Source organism: Rhinoraja longicauda, chromosome 8, assembly GCF_053455715.1.
Source record: "Rhinoraja longicauda isolate Sanriku21f chromosome 8, sRhiLon1.1, whole genome shotgun sequence".
In the NCBI taxonomy this organism is placed as follows: Eukaryota; Metazoa; Chordata; class Chondrichthyes; order Rajiformes; family Arhynchobatidae; genus Rhinoraja; species Rhinoraja longicauda.
In genome coordinates this window covers 73,396,558-73,420,517 of record NC_135960.1, presented here as the reverse complement: position 1 = coordinate 73,420,517, position 23,960 = coordinate 73,396,558, and the positions used below count along the sequence as shown (strand labels likewise).

Below are 23,960 nucleotides of genomic sequence, written 5' to 3'. Positions count from 1 at the left end.
TTTTAAACTCCAGTGAATACAAGCCCAGTCTTGTCAATCTTTCCTCATATGGCAGTCCTTGTCTCCCCACTGCTCCACTCGCAGACCCATACTGTGGCACTTGCCTCATCTCCAGTGCTCCTTCAGGCCAGACTAGTACTCTGCAATACTGTGACAGACCTGTGCCCATGAACTGTCCCCCAGTGTTATACAGTGAACCTGTGCTCTTTGCTACACACCAACACCACGAAGGTTGTGGAGGCTATGTTAATCGATATTTTAAAGGCAGAGATTGATAGATTCTTGATTAGTACGGGTGTCAGGGGTTATGGGAGAAGGCAGGAGAATGGGGTCAGGAGGGAGAGATAGATCAGCCATGATTGAATGGCGGAGTAGATGATGGGCCGAATGGCCTTATTCTGCACCTTCACTCATGAACAGGATAGATAAGTGCTCCTATCACTTATGAACAAGTAGGCTAGTTAGCCTAACATCTGTCGTTAGGAAAACGATGTACTACATTAAGGAGATAATACAAAATCATAAATCAATATGGCAGAGTCTACAATTTTGCAGTAGTTCTTTAAGATTGCAATAAACAAAGTGGATAAAGTGGAAGCAGTTAGGGCTGCACAGCGACGCAGCTGATAGAGCTGCTGCCTCACAGCACCAGTGACTCAGGTTCGATCCAGACCTCGGCTGCTATCTGTGTAGAGTTTGCATGTTCACCCAGTGACCACGTGGATTTGCCTGGGATGCTTTCCTTTCTTCCCACATCCCTTAGATATAGAAACATAGAAAATAGGTGCAGGAGGAGGCCATTTGGCCCTTCGAGCCAGTACCGCCATTCACTGTGATCATGGCTGATCATCTACAATCAGTAACCCGTGCCTGCCTTCTCCCCATATCCCCTGATTCCGCTAGCCCCTAGAGCCCTATCCAACTCTTTTTAAAATTCATCCACTGCCCTCTGTGGCAGAGAATTCTACAAATTCACAACTCTCTGGGTGAAAAAATTTCTTCACACCTCAGTTTTAAATGGCCTCCCCTTTATTCTTAGACTGTGGCCCCTAGTTCTGGACTCGCCCAACATTGGGGGTAGGTTAATTGGCCGCTATGAATTGATGTGAAAGTGCGATAACATAGAACTAGTGTGCATGTTCACCCAGTGACCACGTGGATAACATAGAACATATCATCCACCAACATTTCCGTCACCTACAACGGGACCCCCACCACTGGCCATATCTTCCCATCCCCTCCCCTTTCTGCGTTCCGCAGAGACCTTTCCCTCCGTAACTCCCTGGTCCACTCGTCCCTTCCTACCCAAACCACCCCAACCCCGGGCACTTTCCCCTGCAACCGCACGAGATGCAACACCTGTCCCTTTACCTCCCCCCTCAACTCCATCAAAGGACCCAAACAGTCTTTCCAGGTGAGATAGAGGTTCACCTGCACCTCCTCCAACCTCATCTATTGCATCCGCTGCTCTAGATGACAACTTATTTATATCGGCGAAACAAAGCGCAGGCTCGGCGATCGCTTCGCTGAACACCTGCGCTCGGTCCACATTAACAAAACTGATCTCCCGGTGGCCCAGCACTTTAACTCCCCCTCCCATTCCCAGTCTGACCTTTCTGTCATGGGCCTCCTCCAGTGCCATAGTGAGGCCCGCCGGAAATTGGAGGAGCAGCACCTCATATATCGCCTGGGCAGTTTGCAGCCCGGTGGTATGAACGTCGACTTCTCCAACTTCAGATAGCTCCTCTGTCCCTCCCTTCCCCTCCTCCTTCCCAGATCTCCCTCTATCTTCCTGTCTCCACCTATATCCTTCCTTTGTCCCACCCCCGACATCAGTCTGAAGAAGGGTCTCGACCCGAAATGTCACCCATTCCTTCTCTCCCGAGATGCTGCCTGACCTGCTGAGTTACTCCAGCATTTTGTGAATAAATCGATTTAACATATAACATATAACATAAAACAACTACAGCACGGAAACAGGCCCGTTTGGCCCTTCCAGTCCACGCCGACCACTCTCTCTGACCTAGTCTCATCTACCTGCACTCAGACCATAACCCTCTAATCCCCTCTTATCCATATACCTATCCAATTTACTCTTAAATAATAAAATCGAGCCAGCCTCCACCACTTCCACCGGAAGCCCATTCCATACAGCCACCACCCTCTGAGTAAAGAAGTTACCCCTCATGTTACCCCTAAACTTTTGTCCCTCAATTCTGAAGCTATGTCCCCTTGTTGGAATCTTCCCCACTCTCAAAGGGAAAAGCCTACCCACGTCAACTCTGTCCGTCCCTCTCAAAATTTAAAAAACCTCTATCAAGTCCCCCCGCAACCTTCTACGCTCCAAAGAATAAAGACCCAACCTGTTCAACCTCTCTCTATAGCTTAAGTGCTGAAACCCAGGCAACATTCTGGTAAATCTCCTCTGTACCCTCTCCATTTTGTCGACATCTTTCCTATAATTTGGCGACCAGAACTGCACACCATACTCCAGATTCGGCCTCACCAATGCCCTGTACAATTTCAACATCACATCCCAACTTCTATACTCGATGCTCTGATTTATAAAGGCAAGCATACCAAATGCCTTCTTCACCACCCTATCCACATGAGATTCCACCTTCAGGGAACAATGCACAGTTATTCCCAGATCCCTCTGTTCTACTGCATTCCTCAATTCCCTACCATTTACCCTGTACGTCCTATTTTGATTTGTCCTACCAAAATGCAGCACCTCACACTTATCAGCATTAAACTCCATCTGCCATCTTTCAGCCCACCCTTCCAAAAGGCCCAAGTCTCTCTGTAGACTTTGAAACTCTACTTCATTACTAACTACACCACCTATCTTAGTATCATCTGCATATTTACTAATCCAATTTGCCACACCATCATCCAGATCATTAATGTAAATGACAAACAACAATGGACCCAACACAGATCCCTGGGGCACTCCACTAGACACTGGCCTCCAACCTGACATACAATTGTCAACCATTACCCTCTGGTATCTCCCATTCAGCCATTGTTGAATCCATCTTGCAACCTCACTATTAATACCCAACGATTTAACCTTCTTAATCAACCTTCCATGTGGAACCTTGTCAAATGCCTTACTGAAGTCCATATAGACAACATCCACAGCCTTGCCCTTATCAATTTCCCTGGTAACCTCTTCAAAAAATTCAAGAAGATTAGTCAAACATGACCTTCCAGGCACAAATCCATGTTGACTGTTTCTAATCAGGCCTTGTTTGTCCAAATAATTATATATATTGTCCCTAAGTATCTTTTCCATTAATTTTCCCACCACAGACGTCAAACCAATAGGTCTATAATTGCTAGGTTTACTTTTAGAACCTTTTTTAAACAAAGGCACAACATGCGCAATGCGCCAATCTTCCGGCACCATCCCCGTTTCTAATGACGTTTGAAATATTTCCGTCATAGCCCCTGCTATTTCTGCACTAACTTCCCTTAATGTCCTAGGGAATATCCTATCAGGACCTGGAGACTTATCCACTTTTATATTTTTCAAAAGCGTCCGTACCTCCTCTTCTTTAATCCTCATCATTTCCATCACTACTCTACTTGTTTCGCTTACCTCACATAATTCAATATCCTTCTCCTCGGTGAATACCGAAGAAAAGAAATTGTTTAATATCTCCCCCATTTCATCCGGCTCAGCACATAGCTGTCCACTCTGACTCTCTAATGGACCAATTTTATCCCTCACTATCCTTTTGCTATTGACATATCTGTAGAACCCCTTGGGGTTTACTTTTACATTACTTGCCAAAGCAGCCTCATATCTTTTTTTCGCTTTTCTAATTTCCTTCTTATTTTTTTCGCTTTTCTAATTTCCTTCTTTGTACCAGCATCTGCAGTTATTTTCTTATAGAACTAGTGTGAATGGGTAATCGATAATTGGCATGGTCTCGGTGGGCTGAAGGGCCTGTTTCCATACTATATATTTCAATTAATCAGCATTTGTAAAGTATTTGAGTTTCAAAAGGGTGCTGCATAAAATGTGGCTGCACAAGAAGAGTGCACAGCATTGGAGATATGTTGCCAGAGACAATACAATAACTGACAGAAAAGCAGTGTAGCAATAAGTTTATCATTTTCAGTTGATCAATTAATCCGCAACTTGTAGCAAGTAGACAAAAGGGACTGCATGTGCTAGAAACTAGAGAATGAGAGTGTTGGGAAAATTCAGCAATCCTATTGTTGGAAAATGATGCAAACCAACATTTTGGGTGGAGACCCTGCATCGGGATTATGAGAAGGATTGCCAGAACACAGTATTATATTGGGGAGGCTGGGATAAAGTTTAGTTTAGTTTAGAGATACAGTGTGGAAACACGCACTACGGCCCACCGATTCCGCACCGACCAGCGATCCCTGCACACTAACACCACGCTAGGGACAATTTTTAAAACATTTATACCAAACCAATTAGTCTACAAACCCGTAGCCTTTGGAATGTGGGAGGAAACCGAAGTTCTTGGGGGGAAAAAAACCCCATGGTCACGGGGACAACGTACAAACTCCGTACAGACAAGCACCTGTGGCCAGGATGGAACCCGGGTCTCTGGCGCTGTAAGAAGCACTGTAAAGGCTTCAACTCTATCGCTGCGCCTCCATGCCGCCATTTTGTACGTTTGTAAGATTTGTACACGACGGATGGAACCACATGGGCAGATTGATCAAAATGGTGGGAGGGGATGGGGGAAGTGAACATAGGGAGAAGAAAACTATGTGGACTGGTGAACGTGTGTGGGAGGAGAGCACAGAGGATGTGGAGACATGACATTGATAAGTTCAATATTCATACTACTGGGCTGTAAGCTACCCAAAGGCAAGTCAAAATAGAGTCATAGAGTGATAAAGTATGGAAACAGGCCCTTCGGCCCAACTCGCCCACACTGTCCCAGCTACTCTAGTCCCACCTGCCCGCGTTTGGTCCATATCCCTCCAAACCTGTTCTATCCATGTACCTGTCCAATTGTTTCTTAAACGATGGGATAGTCCCAGCCTCAACTACCTCCTCTGGCAGCTTGTTCCATACACCCACCACCCTCTGTGGGAAAAAGTTACCCCTCAGATTCCTATTAAATCTTTCCCCCTTCACCTTGAACCTATGTCCTCTGGTCCTCGATTCCCCTACTCTGGGCAAGGGACTCTGTGCATCTACCCGATCTATTCCTCTCATGATTTTGTACACCTCTATAAGATCACCCCTCATCCTCCTGTGCTCCATGGAATAGAGTCCCAGCCTACTCAACCTCTCCCTATAGCTCACACCCTCTAGTCCTGGCAACATCCTCGTAAATCTTTTCTGAACCCTTGAAAATGTTTTTCTTCCAATTAGCATTTGGCTCCACTGTGACAGTGGAGAAGGCAGAGGGAAGCAGCATCTGTGAAGCACATAGATAAGCCACGCTTAGGGTCAGGATCCTTCTTCACACTGCTTGTAGTCATATCATATCATATCATATATATACAGCCGGAAACAGGCCTTTTCGGCCCTCCAAGTCCGTGCCGCCCAGCGATCTCCGTACATTAACACTATGCTACACCCACTAGGGACAATTTTTACATTTACCCAGCCAATCAACCTACATACCTGTACGTCTTTGGAGTGTGGGAGGAAACCGAAGAAGAGAAAGCTAGAAGAGAGGTAGTGGGGTGGGTCAAAGCCTGGAGAGTGATAGGTGGTTGCAGGTGAAGAGGCTTTAATTGGCAGTTGGTTGGACAAAGGACAGAGATGAGAAGATGATAGACTAAAACAAGGAATAAGTAGAGGCGTGAAATATAGATGGAGGGGGACGTGGGGGAAGGGCGGAACAAGGTGGGGCACAGGGACGTGAAGGGGTTAAAAGGGGGAGGAGTTTGTTTCTCGGTTAGTTGCCTATAAATGGAGAATTAATGTTCACACCAGTGGGTTGTAAGCTACCCAAGGGGAGGGAGGTGCTGTTCCTCCAGTTTGTGTATGGCTTTACTCTGGCAATGGAGGCCCAAGACAGAAAGGTCAGTATGGCAAAAGGAAGTAGAGTTAAAAAATACAAACACCCACAGCCCCTTTGTTTTCCCCCTTCTCTTGTTGCCACCAAGGTGATTGTTCACTTTAAAGTACTGCATCATGTGGGCTGAAGCCTGACAAACATCCCGAGCACTGAAAGCTGAGTTTCAGTTTAGTTTATTGTCACGTGCACCGAGGTGCAGTGAAAAGCTTTTGTTGCGTGCTATCCAGTCAACAGAAACAGAAAATAGGTGCAGGAAGCCATTTGGCCCTTCAAGCCAGCACCGCCATTCATTGTGAGCATGGCTGATCATCCACAATCAGTAACCTGTGCCTGCCTTCTCCCCATATCCCTTGATTCCACTAGCCCCTAGAGCTCTATCTAACTCTCTTTTAAATTCATCCAGTGAATTGGCCTCCACTGCCCTCTGTGGCAGAGAATTCCACAAATTCACAACTCTCTGGGCGAAAAAGTTTTATCTCACCTCAGTTTTAAATGGTCTCCCCTTTATTCTTAGACAGTGGTCCCTGGTTCTGGACTCCCCCAACATTGGGAACATTTTTCCTGCATCTAGCTTGTCCAGTCCTTTCATGATTTTATACGTCTCTATAAGATCCCCTCTCATCCTTCTAAACTCCAGTGAAAGACAATACATGATTACACTTCACTGAAGACCCATTAGTGGCTCCAGTGATACAAATGTATTGGGTTTTTTACATTTTAAACGGGTTCAGCACAAACCTTGGCAGCGATTTCATGCTTGGCTTTATTGTATTCATCCACTGCACTCTGCAGAGTGGCTACTCGTCCCTCGATTGTCTGTTGAACAAAAAAAGGAAAAGTTAAAGCAATTTTAAATAGGTGAAAGTAGGTGTAATTTAAATCTCAAGAAATAATATTTCAAAGTGTTTCACAAAGTCTGATTTCATGCAACACAAGAACTAATGACTGAATGTGTAAGAAGAAACCGCAGGTGCTAGTTCAAACTGAAGATACACAAACTCAGTGGGACAGACAGCATCTCTGGGGATGTTTTGGGTCAAGACGCTTCTTCAGATTCAAGTCTTTTCTTCAGACTCAATCTGATGAAGGGTCTCGACCCAAAACGCCACCTACTCCTTTTCTACAGTGATGCTGTCTGACCTGCTGAGTTATTCCAGCTTTTAATGTCTATCTTCGACCAATGACTAAAGGTCTATTCAGAGAGGAAAGTTTTAAAGGGAATCAAAAACAGTTTTTTAAAAAGATAGAGGTTCAAAGGAGGAAATTTATGGAGTTAAGGCCTTAGCATATGGGGGGTTGATTGTCAATAAAGTGGCAATGCAGGATGGATAAGAGGCCAGTACTGACTCTGAGGTTACAGTTGATGGGGGGAATAAGGATATAGAATGATTTGCAGACTGGGATGATAATTTAAAAATCACCATTTTGCTTAATCGGGAACCACCAAAAGTCAGCAAACACAAAGGCAGTGGTCAAATGAATGTGGGTCAGGACACAGGCAGCAGAGCTCTAAATGATTGCCAGCATCTAGAGCACAAGGGGTTACTAAAAAATGCAGGTGCATAAGTTAGGAGATGAATTTCAGCAACAAGGAGCTGTGGATGGCTGGAGTCAAACCATGTTACAATGATGGAATTCAGCAGCATTGCCTGGTGGGGGGCACGAGCGAGAGGGTGGGAGTGGGTGAGGTCGACGGGGGCGAGGCTGACATTTGGCCTCTTGTCGTGAAGGGTGAAGGGTGAACGGCCCTGTCCTTGTGAATGTGTCTTCTATTTACAGGTGCTCCTTGATGGGGTTACGTTCTGATAAACCCATCGTAAATCAAAAATATCGTAAGTCAAAAACGTATATTGCTCGTCCGGGAAAATTCAAAATTCGATGTACGGTTTCTACTGAATGTGTATCACTTTGGCACCATCGTAAAGTCAAAATATCGTAAGTCGAGGAGCATCAGTCTCTGATTTCACTGCTCGACTGGCACTTGATTCCCCCCCCCCCCCCCCCCCAGTGTTTTGATCTTTACAATTGCTCTACAGTCTTGAAGAAACTCTACTTTGTACAGGTCCCATTCGATGTTGGTGGAAATCGAACTCTTCCTACCGTTTCATTACAATAACTGGAGCGCACATAGAAGTTGCCAAGTTCCTGATGGTTGTCATCCTGATTGAATAGATCCTTGAGCGTCTCGGGCTCCTGGTGCTTACAGAACTACAAACAAACATTCACCAGTCAAAAATCTGTACAACTCCAAAATACAAGCACTTCTATTTAACATTAAGTGAATTATCAGAAGTTACATCATAAAATGATCAAAACACAAGAACCACATCATTGTTAAAACTATGTACTCCTAATGAGAGGCAAAAACCATAAATATTCATAGAAAAATGGACAAAATACATCTTATTATACTTTACAAAATATCTCACAACAATCCACAATTATTCTACCACTATTAGTACAATAGTGTTGTGGGAAGAAAAGAAGTGTTAGAAGTAAGAATCTTCAAAATATTGTTAGCTTGATTTTTAGGAGCTTATCTTTGCACCCAATCTCGAGTCCATGGTATTATTCATTAATCCCCCATATTAAGTATCAAAAGTGGAAAAGTATCCCATGCCTTCCCTTCAACTTAATTTAAAAGTAACACAATAAACAAACAAACCAAGAATACAAGAACGGAAGATACTAGCACCACCCGATGAGTCAAGCAGCATCACCCCAGAGCAAGAAAAGTTCATATTTCAAGTCAATCGCTTTTCATCCAAACTGTAAAAAGTGAGAGATTCAACTAATTTAATAAAAGGATAAAAGTAAGTAAAAGGCTTGCGATATAGTAAAATGCAAGAGACAAATAAAAGAAAGAATAATGGTGCAGAGTGAAGGGGATGGAGTAATTGAACACATAAAGAGAGAAAATAACAGGTGTGTGCTTGGAAACAACCCTTTGATGTCTCGCTTTCTTTTACACCTTACCCTTCCTTATCTCTGTGTCTCCTCCCCCGACTCAGTCTGAAGAAGGGTCTCGACCTGAAACATCACCCATTCCTTCTTTTCGGAGATGCTGCCTGTCCAGCATTTTGTGTCCATCACACAGAGTGTTACTCAGATTCATTACTGCAAAGCTGAGTGTAGATTCTGGACAACGTCCACTCAAAATTAGGTGTGATGTGATTTTGAGCTTTACTGTAACAGTGTGAAGCCCAAGGACACAGGTATTTATTCACAAAATGCTGGAGTAACTCAGCAGGTCAGGCAGCATCTCGGGAGAGAAGGAATGGGTGACCTTTCCGGGTCGAGACCCTTCTTCAGACTGATGTCAGGGGGGCGGGACAAAGGAAGGATATAGGTGGAGACAGGAAGATAGAGGGAGATCTGGGAAGGGGGAGGGGAAGAGAGGGACAGAGGAACTATCTAAAGTTGTTTTCAGAATGTAACAGGAGTAGAGAATCAAGGTGGCAGGTGGTTGAGAGCTTGAATTCCTGTTTGCAGATTGCATTTGGTGCCACTCATTCTAAACCAATCAGCGTATAAAATGGTACCACAGTGCTGAACTCCCAGAAATTGCAAAACCTCTGCAGTAGACAAACACCATTTGTCCGTACCTGACGGTAAAGGCTCAAAGCAACAGGCTGATTCTGTAGAGTCATAAAAAAATCTCCTCTGTTCATTTCATTTTTTAGATGTGCCACAACAGTATATACTGGAATGAAAACAGAAGGGGAGTATCAACATTACAAGATCAAAGTTTACAAACCCCAACACTCCTTACAATGTTAACAATTTTGGTTTAGAAAGATATTTGCTCAATTGTTAGTCATTATCATATTGCCCAAAATAGACCGTGAAATTACATAATTCAATTTAATAGGTGTGATTGAGGTAAGAATCACAGCTATTTCACGTCAGAATCTGATCCCACCTACTAATGAGATCACAAATACCTTTAAAAACCGTAGCAATCTAGGTATTGCCCATTTCTCATTTAACTGATACTCAAGAGATTTACAATATGTTCATGTGAAAGGTTTGCAAAGAAAACATTGATAATCACCATGCCACGGAAGAAGGTTAAACAAATATATCAGAGACAGGTCTTCTTGACCCCAAATTAACTTTACCAATAAAATAAAGGGTGGCACGGTGGCGCAGCGGTAGAGTTGCTGCCTTACAGCGCCGGAGACCTGGGTTACATCCCAACTACGGGTACTGTCTGTACCTTCGGAGTTTGTACGTTCTCCCTGTGACCACATAGAAAAATAGGCGCAGGAGTAAGCCATTTAGCCCTTCAAATCAGCACTGCCATTCAATATGATCATAGCTGATCATCTAAAATCAGTACCCCGTTCCTGCTTTTTCACCATTATCCCTTGATTCCTTTAGCCCTAAGAACTGAATTTAACACCCTTGAAAATATCCAGTGAAGTGGCCTCCACTGCCTTCTGTGGCAGAGAATTCCACAGATTCACGTAGGTTTTCTCCGAGATTTTCGGTTTCCTCCCACACTCCAAAGACGTAAGTTAATTGGCTTGGGATAAGTGTAAAATTATCCTTAGTATGTATAGGAGAATATTAATGTGCGGGATCGCTGGTCGGTGCGGACTCGGTGGGCCAAAAGGCCAGTTTCCGAGCTGTATCTCTAAACTAAACAAAATAAAACTAACAACTGATGAACATTTAAAAACTTTGAGAAGCAGTGGCTCTTTTTTGTGTGAAGGTGCCATGTTGCTGGTGACCCCATGAAGTGACTAGCTATTTGATTCCAGGATCAAAGGCAATTTTTGAGAAGTGTCCACACGAGAGATAAGAATGAAACAGACTTCAAGGGGTGGAAAGTAAGAAGCAGAAATTATTCCAACACAGAGCAGCAAATTGCAGTTTGTTCTCTACACAACCCCTACTCCAAGCATCCCTACTCCTCAACCACCCTGCATCCAGAACCATTTTCTTCTTTCCCTACCTCAGCAATTCCTCATATGCATCTGAAAAGCCTCAACTATTAGCCTTTTTGGCAAGCTAACAGGATCAGTTTGAATCAGCCAGCTTCATTCAAACCCAAGTTTTACAATTAAAGGATACAGGCCAAAAGAGTAGTCAACAGGGTTGCCATTTACAGCCTGTTACAAGAGTTCTGAGCTGCCTGTAGTTTGAGTCAGGTATAGTGATGAACACCTTTGCTAAAATGTCATCTCTGAAATGGAACTGCTAACCTGCTCTGCCTCTTGGCTACAGATGGAGATGAGATCCTCTTAACTAACTCTCCTACATACCCTTTCAGAATAGCCAGGAGGGTCAAGAAACATCTGCCATTGATGACAATCTCTCTCTATAAACACTTTGATGTTTTGGGGAATCTGATTTAACCAGCAACTCTAAAGCAATCGTCATCGATGTATGACCAATTAAACATTCAAAAGGCAATGAAACTTCTTCTATCCTCTCATCCAAAGAGCCCAAATCACATCTGGCCAACAAATATCCACCATAATTGTTATGACTGATAGACAGAGGTTCTCCATGGACTTTCACAAGTCTGCTCTCCTGCTGAACTCACCACAGACCTGGTGAGTGGTGACAAATAAAGAGTTCAGATTCACTCTGCTTGAGGCCCGGAAGATTGGCATCTGAAGAGAGATTCCATTTATTTGAATGGGATTGCCAATCTTCATAAATCATAAGCTGTAGGAGCAGAATTAAGCCATTCAGCCCATCTAGTCTACTCCACCATTCAATCATGGCTGATCTATCTATAGAACATTGGAAAATGATCACCAATGCGTTCATCTAGAACCACCTCCTTGATGCAGACCATCAGGCCCTGGGGATTTATCAGCCTTCAGTCCCATCAGTCTACACAATACTATTTCTCGCCTTATGCAAATTTCTTTCAGTTCCTCTGTCTCCCTAGGTCCTCTGTCCTCTAGTACATCTGGGAGATTGTTTGTGTCTTTCTTTGTGAAGATAGAACCAAAGTACCTGTTCAACTCTTCTGCCATTTCCCCTTGTTCCCCATGATAATTTCACCTGTTTCTGCCTTAAAGGGACCCACATTTGTCTTTACTACTCTTTTTCTCAACATACCTACAGAAGCTTTTACGATCCTTTATATTCTTGGCCAGCTTGCCCTTGTACTTCATCTTTTCAACCCGTATTGTCCTTTTTGTTAACTTCTGTTGTCCTTTGAAAGTTTCCCAATCCTCTGACTTCCTGCTACTCTGCTATGTTCTGCACCTTTTCTTTTAGTTTTATTCCATCCCTAACTTACCCCGTCAGCCACGGTTGCCTCCTACCCCCCTTGGAATTTTTCTTCCTCTTTGGAATGAAATGATCCTGCATCCTCTGGTTTATGCCCAGAAATTCCTGCCATTGCTGTTCCACCATCATTCCTGCTAGGACCCTTTTCCAGTCGACCTTGGCCAGCTTCTCTCTCACGCCTTCATAGTCCCCTTTGTTCAACTGCAACACTGACACTTCTGATTTAAGCTTCTCCCTCTCAAATTGCAGATTAAAATGAATCATATTATGATCACTACCTCCTAGCAGTCGGTTCCTTTACTTTGAGTTCCATTATTAAATCTGGTTCATTGGACAACACTAAATCCAGAATTGCTTTCTCTCTGGTAAGCTCCTGTACAAGCTGCTCTAAGAATCCATCTCAGAGACACGCTACAAACTCCCTTTCTTGGGGTCATGCCTCTGATCAGAAACATATTCAAACATTTATAAGTATTCTCAAATGTCCAGACAGCCAGGCATCCACTCTGTATCATTTGATGCCTGTCAGGTGCAAAAGGCAGTGATGGAGGATGGAGGATGGGGGGTGCACATGAAAGGTCAGCTTGTTCAGTCCCCTCTGCTTGTGGCCAAGTGGGTACCATGAGCAGCAAATTGGGTTCAAAACAACTTGTCACAATAACATCCAAACATTCTCTCTGTATTCTGAATTCTGAAGCAGGGTCTGAACCCGAAACATCACCCCTTCCTTCTCTCCAGAGATGCTGCCTGTCCCGCTGAGTTACTCCAGCATTTTGTGTCTACATTCTGCATGTTTCTCCCATATATAACAGAGGTTTTACCAGGGTTGAAAGCTAATTACTTCCCTTGTATTTTAAGATCGACTCCAGGAATTGTCAGGCATGACAAAAAAATTGAAAGAGCAATGAAAATAAGCGAACACAATACCTACCAACTTAAAGACTATTGGTTTCACTTACATATTTCATTTACCTAAATCAGTGTCTCCACTTTCTATTGCTTTAAGTAGCGCCAGCTGACTTCTTTTCATCTTTAACAACAGGGGCACCTGCTCGCCAGACCTTGGTTCATACTCTAGAAGCTAGAACAAAACAAATTATAAATGCAATGGAAATCATGGCAACTCATCATAATCCGTTGTTCAAGGATTCTTATATATCTTATACATATACCGATGGACTCTTATACATCGGCGAGACCAAAGATTGACTGGGCAATCGTTTTGCTGAACACCTTCACCCAGTCCGCCAGAACCTACCTGATCTCCCGGTTGCCATTTTAATTCTCCTTCCCATTCCAACACTGACCTTTCTATCCTAGGCCGCCTCCATTGTCAGAATGAGGCCAAAAGCAAATTGGAGGAACAGCATCTCATATTTCGCTTGGGCAGCTTACACCCCAGCGGTATGAACATTGACTTCTCTAACTTCAAGTAACCCTTGCATCCCCTCTCTCCCTCCATCCCTCTCCCACCCTATTAGTACCAGCTCCAAAGTCATCTCGTTGTCTGTACTCGTCCTCACCTAGCACACAGCTAACAATGGCCTGTTATCTTTATCATCATTCATTTTTTTGCATATCTTTCATTCATTTGTTCTATATCTCTCCATATCACCATCTGTATCTCTCGTTTCCCTTTCCCCTGACTCTCAGTCTGAAGAAGGGTCTCGACCCGAAACGTCATCTATTCCTTTTCCCCAGAGATGCTGTCTGATTTGCTGAGTTACTCCAGGTTTTTGTGTCCATCTTTGGTTTAAACCAGCAACTTTCTTTGGGGATTCTCTAAGTGCAGCCCCATGTTAAGTAACCAAACTGAACTTCTGGAATAATTTACATCATATGGAATTTGCTGTTAAAATGACAGGGCTAACAATTTTACCACTGTACTTGTGAAAACTACACAGAATCTTGGTCAGAGCAGATGCAGATGTGGTACAAAATAATCAAAAGTCAATGTCTGAAATTTACCACCACCTCTTTGTGTCTGACTCATCTTGAAAATCAGCTGATTCATGCAGTTGATCCCGTACTTGAATGGAAGACATGAATTAAATTTACCACAGATTTATTTATTTCATTCTATGTAACAGCATCATTAAGTTTTAATTACTGCTAAGTAATTCATTGAGATGTATAATATTTACGAGCTTTATTCCTTCATTTTTAACATCATTTTATATTTAAATACGCAAACTGAAAAAGTCTCCATCCAGTCAAGCTTTATTTCTCCACTTTTCTTTCTGTACCAGATTATACAAAAATTAATTACCTAGTTTTGACAATGCATTATTATTTCTTTATAATTAATTGTTTATTAAGTGGAGTTTCTTGCCATGTTTATAGAGTTTCAGATCCATTTTGAGGACATCAACTGCTTTAAAAAAAAAAAAATGCTGAAAGTATTTTATCTGTGGTATTTCAGCTTCCTGTTCAAATGCTTCCTACAATTTCCCCTTCATTATAAGTTGCTATGTTTACCCTTCTCCCGGTTTAATTTATTGTGCAATCATTGGTGGTATTATCTTAGGTTTGCAGTGATGTGTGGTCGGATGCAAGCCTGGGCGATGTCATATGAAGGACAGGTTGCTGCCCATGCAGCACGTCCCCCCTCTCCACGTCACTGATTGATCCAAAGGAACAGCAGAGCCGTTACAGTTTGGCACCAGCACCATTACAGGAGCTGCCAGAATGAGGTTGTAGACAACGACCAACTGCCTTAGGGACTCCCACTCCGGATTTTCTTGAGGTTTACTCCTGGAGCCTTTTCCATGACTGGATATGGCCCTAAGGCAGTGGAGGTTTTAGATCAGAGCGTTCCCTCTCCTAGATGGACTGCCTTCCCAGGCTGACGAGCCTCATCTGCCCGGGAATCGTGGGGAGGGAGTGGTTACCTTCCCATGCAGGTCTATGACACCTGGCCACTGCCCATATAATATAACATGGTATTATAACAGCTGGTATTATAACAGCTGTATTGGCTCTCACCTGAATTTAACTATTGATCGATATTTGATTGCATTTTAAGCGATCCATTTCAAAGTTAAGTTTATGGTTCTCATTGTCATGAGATGCTGCCTGACACGCTGAGTTACTCCAGCATTTTGTGTCGACCTTCAATTTAAACCAGCATCTGCAGTTTTTGTTTCCTACACATTCTCAACAGTCATGACATTTGCAAGCAGCTCACTGGGTATAAATGAGTTTAAAAAAGCATATGTTGCAGAATACAGATCTCTTGTTCACAGTTTAATTCATTATTGAATATATGATAATGGAGTAAATACCATTGGTAATTATAATTTATAGTGTAGTGTCCTAGAGTAATACAGCGTGGAAACAGGCCCTTTGGCCCAACTTGCCCACACCGGCCAACATGTCCCAGCTACACTAGTCCCACCTGCCTCCAAACCTGTCCTATCCACGTACCTGTCCATTTCTTAAACGTGATTTAAGTGTAATTCTAATATAAAGTAAACAAAAGGACTGACTTTCACTTGCCTTTATCGCAAGCTCTGTTCTGCCACAATCATAAGCTTTGGCAGCAATCTCTGAGTAAGAAATGCCAGGGGTGTCCCCAAGTTTGTGGTTGATTGCCCGAGCAATGCTATCATCAGGTTCCTCCTTCTGCTGGACCTGTGGGTTATAGAAGGTAATTGATGCTAAAGAGAAACTTCTATGCCTTTTTATTTTCAAGGAGGAATAGTTGCAGAGCTATGGGAAACTGCAGGTAAGTGATGCTAATTTTAAAGCTCTGCCAAAGAGCTGGTGCAAGCACACTGGACTGAATGGCCCAATTCTGTTCTGCGAGTCCACAAAGAGGACTACTTGAAGCACAAAAGAGGCCAAATGCTTAGCTCTCTCCTCCAAGTCCCAGTACTCCCATCCTTGTCAGATTCAGTATCAATACAGTGTTCTTATCTTGCCTGCAGTTCTGAAACAAACATGGGGTATGGAATGACAATAAAGCACTGGAAGAATTATAAAGTGACAGAAGTACTACCAAAATCTCACTAAATTGCATGCATCCTTTCCAGTGAAGCCACACTTGGAAATACTCCGCCATCTACAAGGGCAGAACTAGGTTGGTTGCAAGGTGACTCTTCTTGAGAAGATGAATGTATGAACATTCGGGGACTCTTGTAAAGACTAGATGTCTTTAAGCTTCGGGCGGCACGGTGGCGTAGCGGTAGAGTTGCTGCCTTACAGTGAATGCAGCGCCGGAGACCCGGGTTCTATCCTGACTACAAGCACGGTCTGTACGGAGTTTGTACGTTCTCCCCATGACCTGTGTGGGTTTTCTCCGAGATCTTCGGTTTCCTCCCACACTCCAAAGACGTACAGGTTTGTAGGTTAATTGGCTTGGCAAATGTAAAAATTGTCCCTAGTGGGTATAGGATAGTGGTAATGTGCGGGGATCGCTGGTCGGCGCAGACCCGGTGGGCTGAAGGGCCCGTTTCTGCGTTGTATCTCTAAACTAAACTAAACTAGGGGGAAAAAAATCACCTTCAAAACCTGAAAGATTCCAACTGCTGCACTAATTATCCTGGATTTCTCTCTCTGGAGGCTTTTCTTCTGTGTAAAGATTTTGTAGGTTTCAGGCCAGATTACACGTGTTGTGCTGAATAAGACATCATATCTGTGGGGGTGGGGGCAGAGTGGATGCAGCTTCTTATTTCCTGTCATTTCCTTATTTTCCCATGTTACTGGCATGAAAAACAAATTCAGCTCTGGTCCAGCTCAAGAATCGAAGAATATGTCCAAATTCAAGGCATGCCAAAAAAGAAATCAAAACTCCTGGACTCAACATAATTGGTGACTGGGAATTTCAAGTAAAATCGTGGAAATCCAAAATAAGAATTGAAAGCACAGATGCGACCTGATCTGCTGAGCTTTTCCTGAATTTTGTATTTTTATTAATGAGGAAAATGATATTTAGGTACCCGAGTCAGCCTCACAAGGATCTCAGCTCACCCACTGGTATGCACTGAGTTAGCAGATTTCAGCCTGAGCAATAGTGGGAATATTTAAAAAACAAGCACAGAATTAGCCAGTTGAACTCTTGATCACTTGATTACTCTTGAACACTTGGGGACATTGTGCATGTCCTCATGCACAATGAGCAATGTGGTCCTGGCTTTCCATTATCTCAATGGTTAGATAGCTAGTGATGTTGTCTATCCAAGACCAGGCAAAAAAAATGACCAGACTTGCGAAGAATGAGGGGACTGCTTTAAATGAGATGGGGTAAGAGGTGAAAATAGACATTTTTATTTAATTGAAGGATGATTATGGAACATTATTTTTCAGCAGGTAAATAAAGATGAGTCACTTACCTTATAACAAGCCCAGTGAGCCAATATCCGACTTGCTCCTTGAAATTCCGATATTTTCATATACTCACAAATCTTTATTGCCAGCGGATAAAATTTACGTAAAATTAATCTGAAGAGGTAAGGGAAATAAACAGGGATTGAAACAATTCATTCAAAACACTTGCTCAATTAGGTAAAGTACAAGTTGACACCTAAAATTATATATTGATGGAGGGACCAAAAGCAGTGTTTAAAAAATTTAAGGGAGTCAAAGATTAGTGCAGGGAAATTGTGATGGGGCAAAAGATCACTCTTGATCTCACTGAAGGATGAAGCAAGCACTAAAAACTGTATACACTACTCCTGCTTCTGTTTAATATTTTCTGATGTAGAATATTAGTTTAGTTTAGAGATACAGCACAGAGACAGGCCCTTAGGGTCACTGTGCCGACCAGTGATCCCCACACACTAACACTAACACTATCCTATACACAAAGGACAATTTACCATTTCATCGAAGCCAATTAACCTACAAACCTGTACGTCTTTGGAATGTGGGAGGAAACCAGAGCACCTGGAGAAAACCCATGTGGTCACAGGGAGAACGTACAAACTCCATACAGACAGCACCCATAGTCAGGATCGAACCCAGGACTCTGGCACTGCAAGGCAGCAACTCTACCGCTGCACCACTGTACCGACCGCCCTTGTCAAATATTGTCAAAGAATAATTGTATGGCAGCTTTCTGGTTAACTCCATCACTTCAGAAGAAATATTAGAAAGATGATATTAGAAAGTATTAGAGACAAAATATCAGGAAAATTTAAGAACATTATCAAAGAGCACACTCACATAGTTCAGCATTGGCTCATTAACATTAGAAGAGAGCTAGGATCAAATCAGTTACTATTTGAGTAGTATTTAAAACAAAAAGGCATCTCTATTCCTTATTTCATCTTGAAAAAAATGAAAGAAACAACTTACCTATCAATTAGAATTTCAATAGTGAGCTGTTTATATCTAAAATGCAAGTCAAAGATCAATTTAAAAATAATCAAGATTCAAAGGTGCTTATTTTCTTGAATATGCAATAAAAGGCCAACGACAAGGGTCTCTAAACAAATACCAACAATTTTCAATCACCTTAAAAACTTGGACACAGACTAATTCAATACTAGGATATACAATGTTCTTTCGCAAAGTCCCAAATTCAGGTAGATAGGGCATGCATAATTTAGTGTTCTGTTTAATAAGAAAATTATCACTCAACAGACATACCAAATACCAGCAATATTAGGTAGACACAAAATGCTGGAGTAACTCAGCGGGACAGGCAGCAACTCTGAAGAGAAGAAATGGGCGACGTTTCGGGTGGAGACCCTTCAGTTCAGCAATATTAGCATGTGTTAATATGGCCTTTGATACAATCTATTATTGAACAAAGAGCTATGATAATGTTATAATTGTTGGATTAAAAGTTCTCATCACTCTATGTTTTATATCACCTCAATTATTCATAAGGTCAAATTTTTTGATCTGTTTTTGTTGTACCTGTTCTTGGATTCAGGATTCAACAAAACAGAATTTCCCCTTTAATTATTTTTGTCCAAACTAAATATTTGACAGGATGCTGCTTCTTCATGGGAGGGACTGAGTAAACAACACTGCTAGAGACACAGAAAACTGCAGAAGCTCACATAGTGCAGCATCGGACAATCAGACTGATGGAGGTGGGGAAGAAAGCTGGTGAAGAGGTAGGGGTGGGGCAAAGCCTGGCAAGTGATGGGTGGATACAGGTGAATGGAGGTGATTGGTAGATGGATGGAGTAAGTGACAAAGGCTAGAGATGAAAAGGAAAAAAAAGTGTCAGATGAGGAAAGAAGAGGAGGTATGAAATGTAAAGCCGGACGTGGGTGGAAGGGGATGTGGGAAGGTGCTAGAAGAAAAATATGGGGCTCACGGATGGGAGATGAGTGTAGGAGAGCAGGAGAAAAAAAGCAGAGCTATAAGGGCGTGGGAGAAATGTGTGCACATCATGGCGAGGAGGGGGGGGGGGTGTTATTTGAAATTGGATAATTCGATATTACACTGTTGGGCAATAAGCTATTCCAGTAGAATACAAGAAGCGGTTCTTCCAATCTGCATGCGGCCTTACTCTGACAAAGGAGGAGGCCGAGGACAGAAAGCTCAGAATGGCAATGGGAAGGGCGGGGTTAAAGGTAAGCAAACTGAAGCTCCAGCAGGTCTTTGATATCAAAGTGGCAAATTTTCCTTATTTTTGCCACAGAAGTGGTTGGTGAAACTGTCGCCTTGTGTATACTTGGTCTCGCTGATGTACAGGGGGCATATCGGGAGCACCAAATGCAATAGATGAGGTTAGAAGAGGTGTCCCCCATTGAAATGTGTAGGAAGGAACTGCAGATGCTGGTTTGAACACCTCCGCTCAGTCCGCCTAAACCTATCTGATCTCCTGCTAAACACTTTAACTCCCCCTCCCATTCCCACACTGACCTTTCTGTCCTGGGCCTCCTCCATTGTCAGACTGAGGCCCAGCACAAATTGGAGGAACAGCAAATCATATTTCGCTGGGCAGCTTACACCCCAGGGATACGAATATTGACTCCTCTAACTTCGTAACCTTGCTTTCCCTCTCTCTCCATCCCTCCTTTCCCAGTTCTCCGACCAGTCTGACTGTCCCTCTGATTACATTGTATCTCTGTCTACTTTGTTGTCACCTTCTCCGAGCTAACAATGGTTGATTCTACATTTTTCTTAATCTGCATCTCTTTTGATCTTACACTTCCTTATTTCTGTAACTGTCTTGACCTGAAACGTAACCAATTCCTTCTATCCAGAGATGTTGGCTGTCCCGCTGAGTTACTCCAGTAAATTATGTCTGCCCCTAATTGAAGCTGTTTCACCTGGAAGAGCTACAGGGGTCCCTGTATGGAAGAGAAGAGGTGTAGGAACAAGTGTCACATCTCCTGCGGCTGTAGAGGAAAGTGCCTGAGGAGAAGACGGGTTGAGTGGGAAGGTTAACGAATAATATTGCTGCTGCTACTAATTAGTGTGAAGACGAAACATAGAAACACAGAAAATAGGTGCAGGAGGAGGCCTTTTGGCCCTTCGAGCCGACACTGCCATTCATTGTGATCGTGGCTGATCATCCACAATCAGTAACCCGTGTCTGCCTTCTCCCCATACCCCTTGATTCCACTAGCCCCTAGAGCTCTATCTAACTCGCTTTTAAATTCATCCAGTGAATTGGCCTCCACTGCCCTCTGTGGCAGAGAATTCCACAAATTCACAACTCTCTGGGTGAAAACGTTTTTTCTCATCTCAGTTTTAAATGGCCTCCCCTTTATTCTTAGACTGTGGCCCCTGGTTCTGGACTCCCCCAACATTGGGAACATTTTTCCTGCATCTAGCTTGTCCAGTCCTTTTATAATTTTCTACGTTTCTATAAGATCCCCTCTCATCCGTCTAAATTCCAGAGTCCTGACCCAAACAATTGTCTGTTCATTTTCCTTCACAGACGTTGCCTGACTTGCTGAGTTCCTCCAGCACTATTCTTTTACTAAGCTGTCTCCTGGTTGATTTTATTTTGCATTTTCCATGCATTTTGAACTTCAAAATAAACATGATATTGATTGGCTGTGCTGGCTTGAAGGGCCGAATGGCCTGCATTCTGCACCTATTTTCTATGTTTCTATATTTCTAAAATAAATTCTAGTTCGAAATTTCTGCAGTTTTAAATACGCACGGTTACAAGAGTCCTTTAGAAACATAGAAAATAGGTGCAGGAGGAGGCCATTTGGCCCTTCGAGCCAGCACTGCCATTCATTGTGATCATGGCTGATCATCCACAATCAGTAACCCATGCCTGCCTTCTCCCCATATCCCTTGATTCCGCTAGCCCCTGGAGCTCTATCTAACTGAACAGTAAACTGTCTGCCCAGTTTTGTGCTGGAACCAACCTGAGCCAAATGACATGCAAGGATACTGGGGGTAACTGAGAGGGATGCCAACAGCACAGTCACGGATGGCGTTCAACACCCGCAGATCTCCTGCCATCTTCACAAATGTATCTGGAGGAAAGTTGCTGATAAAGCATTTACCAAAAGAGGCTGCCTGTGTCCAAAGTAAACAGAAGGTCAATATATGTGGAACATTTGCAGTGATTTTATTTAATTTATTTTTCTGAATAAAAAATAAATACATCAGGTGGCCCTTACGACACATGACATAACTAAATCTGTTGTGAAACAGACCCTGAGAGTTTTATGAAGCCTAATCATCCTTATTGTCATTATTTTTGATATTGAAAAGGATGAATTATTTCATTTTTTAGATGTTAATAAGAAAGCAAAAATGGGGGAAATTGTTGAACAGCTCAAGATGCACAATGTTAAAGGAACAATAACTATTTTAGTCTGCAACTTTAATTGCCGCTAAGGGAAGACCGTAGCTCTGGTCTGCTTATTTCTTTATCCCTTTGTTGCCACGCTATCTTGAATTCCTCACGCTAATATCTGAAAAGTCATTGCTTATCCAATGCAAAATCATCATTGGTTCATTTACGGGCGGCACAGTGGCGCAGCGGTAGAGTTGCTGCCTTATAGCGCCAGAGGCCTGGGTTCGATCCCAGGTGCTGTAAGAAGATAACTGCAGATGCTGGTACAAATCGAAGGTATTTATTTCACAAAATGCTGGAGTAACTCAGCAGGTCAGGCAGCATCTCAGGAGAGAAGGAATGGGTGATGTTTCGGGTCGAGACCCTTCTTCAGACTGATGTCAGGGGGGCGGGACAAAGGAAGGATATAGGTGGAGACAGGAAGATAGAGGGAGAACTGGGAAGGGGGAGGGGGAAGAGAGGGACAGAGGAACTATCTAAAGTTGGAGAAGTCAATGTTCATACTGCTGGGCTGCAAGCTGCCCAAGCGAAATATGAGCTGCTGTTCCTCTAATTTCCGGTGGGCCTCACTATGGCACTGGAGGAGGCCCATGACAGAAAGGTTAGACTGGGAGTGGGAGGGGGAGTTGATGTGCTCAGCCACCGGGAGATCAGGTTGGTTGAGGCGGACTGAGCGAAGGTGTTGAGCGAAACGATCGCCGAGCCTGCGTTTGGTTTCGCCGATGTAAATAAGTTGACATCTAGAGCAGCAGATACAATAGATAAGGTTGGAGGAGGTGCAGGTGAACCTCTGTCTCACCTGGAAAGACTGTTTGGGTCCTTGGATGGAGTTGAGGGGGGAGGTAAAGGGACAGGTGTTGCATCTCCTGCGGTTGCAGGGGAAAGTGCCCGGGGATGGGGTGGTTTGGGTAAGAAGGGACGAGTGGACCAGGGAGTTACGGAGGGAACGGTCTCTGCAGAACGCAGAAAGGGGAGAATATGGGAAGATGTGGCCAGTAGTGGGATCCCGTTGGAGGTGACGGAAATGTTGGAGGATGATTACAGGTGCTGTCTGTACAGAGTTTGTAAGTTCTCCCTGTGACCACGCGGGTTTTCTCTGGGTGCTCCTGTTTTCTCCCGTGAGGGAACATTCCAAGAACGTGCAGGTTTGCAGGTTAATTGTCCCCAGTGTGTAGGATAGAACTAGTGTACGGGTGATTATTGGTCGGCGTGGACTCAGTGGGCCGAAGGGCCCGTTTCCACACTGTATTTCTAAACTAAACTAAATTTCCAAATGTGTGTGTGTGTTAAGTTATTAGAGGAATACAACAATAAAATAAAGTTTGGAATGAAGCTTAAATGAATCCAGACATATTATGGAATCCTTGTGTAAATTAACCAGCTTAATCTGGGGTTTTTTCACAACCAGTACTTTTGCCAACATGTACATGAATACCACTGTTTTTAATTTACACATCAACATTTTGAAATCAATATTATAAATTTGATTTGGAAGACTCTTAAAAGAACAAGAGATTTGAAAGTTCACAACTATCAACTGCGTGAAGTGTTAGTGGTATTTTTGGAAAGTTTATTCGGCTAAATAAATTAACCTATAAGGTTCTCATTAGAAACATTCCTTTATTCAGACATGAACTCAAAGTTTGTTCACTTATGAAATTATTTGGGAATAACTTTCATAAAAATAAATTATATTAAATAATAATCAGTCATACATTGAATGTGTAAGAAAATAACTGCAGATGCTAGTACAAATCGAAGGTATTTATTTCACAAAATGCTGGAGTAACTCAGCGGGTCAGGCAGCATCTCAGGAGAGAAGGAATGGGTGACGTTTCGGGTCGAGACCCTTCTTCAGACTGAGTCTGAAGAAGGGTCTCGACCCAAAACGTCACCCATTCCTTCTCTCCTGAGATGCTGCCTGACCCGCTGAGTTACTCCAGCATTTT

The 23,960-nt window shown here is 43.1% G+C and overlaps 1 protein-coding gene across 1 annotated transcript in view; it reads right to left on the bottom strand.

Annotated features, from left to right (window-relative positions):
- vps16 (VPS16 core subunit of CORVET and HOPS complexes) overlaps positions 1–23,960 on the bottom strand; it is a 53,197-nt gene that overhangs the window by 6,068 nt on the left and 23,169 nt on the right. Inside the window, exons 13-20 of the mRNA XM_078404276.1 lie at positions 21,601–21,728; positions 18,582–18,617; positions 17,618–17,726; positions 15,783–15,917; positions 13,257–13,365; positions 9,635–9,732; positions 8,130–8,237; positions 6,768–6,845 (exon numbers count right to left, since the gene is read on the bottom strand). Of these exons, the coding sequence (XP_078260402.1) occupies positions 6,768–6,845; positions 8,130–8,237; positions 9,635–9,732; positions 13,257–13,365; positions 15,783–15,917; positions 17,618–17,726; positions 18,582–18,617; positions 21,601–21,728 (801 nt within the window). The remainder of the gene's footprint in view (positions 1–6,767; positions 6,846–8,129; positions 8,238–9,634; positions 9,733–13,256; positions 13,366–15,782; positions 15,918–17,617; positions 17,727–18,581; positions 18,618–21,600; positions 21,729–23,960) is intronic.